At 41.7% G+C, this 4,596-nt stretch overlaps 1 protein-coding gene across 1 annotated transcript; it reads right to left on the bottom strand.

The window, feature by feature from the left end:
- Positions 1 to 1,590: 1,590 nt before the first annotated feature.
- Positions 1,591 to 4,360, bottom strand: LOC134568490 (tripartite motif-containing protein 14-like). Its single transcript, XM_063427110.1, has 2 exons — positions 3,192 to 4,360; positions 1,591 to 2,993 (listed from the first exon to the last, which is right to left on the bottom strand). The coding sequence occupies exons 1-2, from the start codon at positions 4,348 to 4,350 to the stop codon at positions 2,440 to 2,442; spliced, it is 1,713 nt and encodes a 570-aa protein (XP_063283180.1). The 5' UTR covers positions 4,351 to 4,360; the 3' UTR covers positions 1,591 to 2,439.
- Positions 4,361 to 4,596: the final 236 nt, after the last annotated feature.

Raw genomic sequence — 4,596 nt, forward strand, 5'->3', positions numbered from 1 at the left:
AGGGCTAACCATACAGATATCTTAGCCATAATTTTAGATAGTTAGTGAGAGATCCTCTATTTAACATATATAAATAATTGAGAATACAATATAAAATAAGGATTGTCTTGGAAGCAATAAAGTTTTGTCTTTTAGATATTTATTATATAAAAATATAAATATAGACATATAAAATCCATTATAGCAGAGTTTATAAGATGAAATTAAATGCTTGCAAATATCATTAATAGGTTAACATACCCTTCTGAACGTGTCACCATGTCAGCCTCTCAGTCATTTTCAGATGGAGCAGCGTCTGTCTCCAAGTCTCTCCTCTGTCATTTAAAAGTACACCTATATATACCTTAGGTGTCGTCATTTTAGGGTCACCATAGTTCATATATGAAAAAGTAACTTGTCTACTTTAAATCAATGTAGGACCTCCCTTAAATTGGCAAAGATACAAGGCCATAACTAAAAGCAAGTGCACACGTCATGGTACAAACAAAAAATACAAATAAGGCATCTGTGATAAAATACACTGATACAAACAAACAACACGATAAGGCAACATATTCCAGAACTTCTACGGGACTTAACTAGAGCTACGAGGTAAAGTTGTAACTGTTTCCATTTTCTATTCATCTTCCATCAACTTGGGTCAAGATGGCTTCCCAAAGTCTGAATAGCTTATCTGTTGTTTATACTAAGACGTAAGTGCACAGTCGTGGGAGATTCCCGGATTTGGGGAAGTTCCATTAACTTGGGGTTACCACAGTATATTTTGTACTGAAAGAGTCGTAGTATAGCCTTGAAGCTTGTTTATGCATTATTGTTATTGTAATTCGTCTGGGACAAAATGGCGCAAACATATTATGCACTGAGGTTATTGCTTAAAGAAACATCTATGAAAAACAATATGTTCCATTTCTAACACCTTGTCAATTTGCAATATCTCTTAAAGACAAAGTACACAGTTTAACCCCTTAAGGACACATGACGTGTGTGACATGTCATGATTCCCTTTTATTCCAGAAGTTTGGTCCTTAAGGGGTTAAGAAATACAACGTTTCATTCTAAAACTTGTAATATTTGCATTTGCCCATAACACTGTAAACATATAGCAAGCAATCCAGACACGGCCATTCCAAAATATAATATGGCTGGGGATGGTGGGCAATGACTTTTGGTTATGTTAAGCCTAATTATATATTTACTTATTTATTAAAGCCGTGGACACATTTATCCATAAATCAGTAATGTGGTGATTATTTGGGGAGGGGATTGTTGGGGAGTTTTAGATCTACCTGCCCTTATCGCGACAATACACATGCCATGTGGGCAATGTGGCATGGATGTGGGTATAAACATATAGCAAGCAATCATATTTGTATTGTATTAAAATGTAGCAATGCGGTTTTATTAGCCATGAGAGAGGCCGTGACTACATTATCTTGACACCATTACAGGTTTACATTTGTACAAACATTCAGCACATACTGCGTAACAGGAAAATATTTACACAACAAAATATTTCTACTACAACAATCACTAAATATTAGAGGGAACATTGTGTACTGATCTCATTAATTTCTACATGAAAACGGTCTTTATACAGATATAGTGCTGACTGAATAGGAAAACAGTGGGATTTTACGGATTTGGCAGTTTTTTAAATTACATTAATCATTATAGCTCCCATCACACTCAGTCAGCTAATATTCAATAATAATCAGCCAGTACACATAATGACACACACATTCACACACAGGCATAAAACACATGATGGGAATTGTAGTCGAGAGCAGCTATCAGTACCAGAGCTGACATTACAGTATACCTACTTACATGGCTCTGTGGATTGTGTTACGTAGGACGTACCAAGAGACAACCACACGTTCGAGTGGAAGAGCATATACGTTATATAAACACGGGATTTAAGGGACACAGTGTGTCTCAACACTTTAATATTAAACATGACAGCAATCCGGGATTTACATTATTAGGTATACATAGAGTGATAAGGGATTGGAGGGATGGAGCCGGGGCAGCGACCTGAGACAAGGAAACAAAGGAACGACAGCCCAGTGTATCTGACATTTCAGATACAATAAACTCTAACTCTCATCACAATCAGACAACACAAACTCACACTCACACACACACGGATTTGAATTAAAAAACAATTTCTAACATGCAGGATACACGCTGTGACTATAGTTTAATTATAGAGATGTCTGTCTGTATTGAGTAATTCTGCTTTAATGTCAGTAACATTCACCCACAATCACACACAGTGACACACAGAGCAGCTGTTGCTTAGTAACAGGCTCCGCCCATACCCAGTTCAAGTGGGCGGAGCTAACCCTGTTATTATGCTCCGCCCACACCCAGATCAATATTACCGGCTCGTGATTCCCACTCCGGGATTAAATCTCTTTAATTAGATTAATAAATCATTCAATACATTCTCAGCCAGGTATTGCCACCATATACCCCGAATATAGCATGAAGCGGCTCAGTGAAGGTGGCAGTGAAGGTGTGTAAGTGTCTGATGGGGTCACACAGATCATAAAAGGACAGCCGCCCGGCCTCGTAGTCCAGGAATATCCCGAATCTCCGGCTGGAAGGGGGGCAGGGGGGAGGTAACTGGATTCTCTTACTGTCATGTCTCACATAATACTGATTATTATACCAGCTCCTTCTCAAACCCCAGGACTTGATATTCCATCCAATCTCTGACTGACGTCCTTTCCTGTCTATACTGCGATAGGCCATCCCTACCACCCATCCCCCTGATTCACTGCCCTCCACTTCCCAGTAATGTCGCCCTGAGGAGAAACTCCTGGAGCTTAAAACCTGATTAGACTGAAATCTCTCTGGTGTTTCTGGGCGACTCTGGTTTATTCTTGACCTGGATACAGTTTTCATATCACCTGATACAGTTACATTATTACCAGCCGTGTTTACATCCAGTAACATATCTGAAGCCGTGTTTAACCCCAGTAACATGTCTGAAGCCGTGTTTACTCCCAGTAACATGTCTAAAGCCGTGTTTACATCCAGTAACATGTCTGAAGCCGTGTTTACCCCCAGTAACATGTCTGTAGCCGTGTTTACCCCCGGTAACATGTCTGAAGCCGTGTTTACCCCCAGTAACATGTCTGTAGCCGTGTTTACACCCGGTAACATGTCTGAAGCCGTGTTTACACCCAGTAACATGTCTGTAGCCGTGTTTACACCCGGTAACATGTCTGAAGCCGTGTTTACCCCCAGTAACAAGTCTGAAGCTGTGTTTACCCCCAGTAATATATTAGCCGGTACATGGCTCTGTCTCTTCACTCCGGTCACAATCCCAGCTAATCCTGAGTGTAAAGTCGCTGAGATCAGACCCACATCCAGATCCCCTACAGCACGGACCTTGTTATCATCTCTCTCTCTGTCCTCATTATCTCCCTCCTCAGTATCACAATAGTCAGCGCTGTCTGATTCCCGTCCTTGTAAGACAGTTAATGGGTCCATCATGTTACACAGCTCCTCAATGTGACCCATCTTCCTGGACAGATCCTCCTTCTTTATTTCCAGCTGCCGGATTAGATCTGAGACTCGGAGTGAGACCTGCACTTCCTGCCTGGAGATCTCACTCAGGACTCGCTGCTCTAGAGCTTCCAGCTGTTCCTTGATGCCCCTAATCAGGGCAGTGACTTCCTCTGTTACCCCAGATGCTTTATCTGACACTTCTCTCCTGAGCTCCTGCAGGCTCTGGAAGCTTTTCTCAGCCTCCTCTCTCTTTAAGGTCAGTTTCTGCAGAATATTTCTCAGTTTCTCCTTCTTCTTCTCAGAGGCCTCATTCAGAGTCTCCACCGCGTGTCCCCTGTGCTCTCCAACTGAGCAGTACACACAGATACAGGCAGCATCCTCAGAGCAGTAATAATCCAGGACCTTCTTGTGGACGGAGCATTTTCTGTCTCCCAGTGAAGTGGTGGGTTCAGTTAGGACATGTTCTGCTGACTGGCTGTGTTTCTTTAAGTGTTTATTACACAGAGAAGCTTCACAGTGCAGACATGTTTTAGCAGCCGGTACAGGAGAGTCACAGTAAGTACAGGCGATCCCAACCTCCTCCTGCTCTGGGTGAGTAGATAGGAAACTCTCCACTATGTTACGCAGTCTTAGAGCTCTTTGCAGGTCTGGTCTTGTGTTAAATAATTGTCTGCATTCAGGACAGGAATATCCTCTCACCACCTGTGTGTCCAGCACATTGTCAATGCAGACCCGGCAGTAGCTATGTCCACATGTCAGGATTACAGGATCTGTATAAATGTTCAGGCAGATGGAGCAGGTCAGCTCGTCTCTCAGATCAGCAGACGCCATCACTGGAAGCAGGAACAAGAAACAAAACTTAATGTTTGTCATTTCTCAGAAATCAGTGAGTCATTGTATACTATATTCCACACCCAGGGGGGCGGACAGTTTGTATCATAGGATTTAACTTCCTGGCTGTTAACCCTGAGAGTTCCTGATGGTCTGTCTTTTCTATAACACAATATTCAGAGCGTATAAACTGTAATTAATTGTTGTTCCTTATTGTAAGTTTATTTTCTATAGAAAGCTCTAAGT

Source organism: Pelobates fuscus, chromosome 7, assembly GCF_036172605.1.
Source record: "Pelobates fuscus isolate aPelFus1 chromosome 7, aPelFus1.pri, whole genome shotgun sequence".
Taxonomy (NCBI): domain Eukaryota; kingdom Metazoa; phylum Chordata; class Amphibia; order Anura; family Pelobatidae; genus Pelobates; species Pelobates fuscus.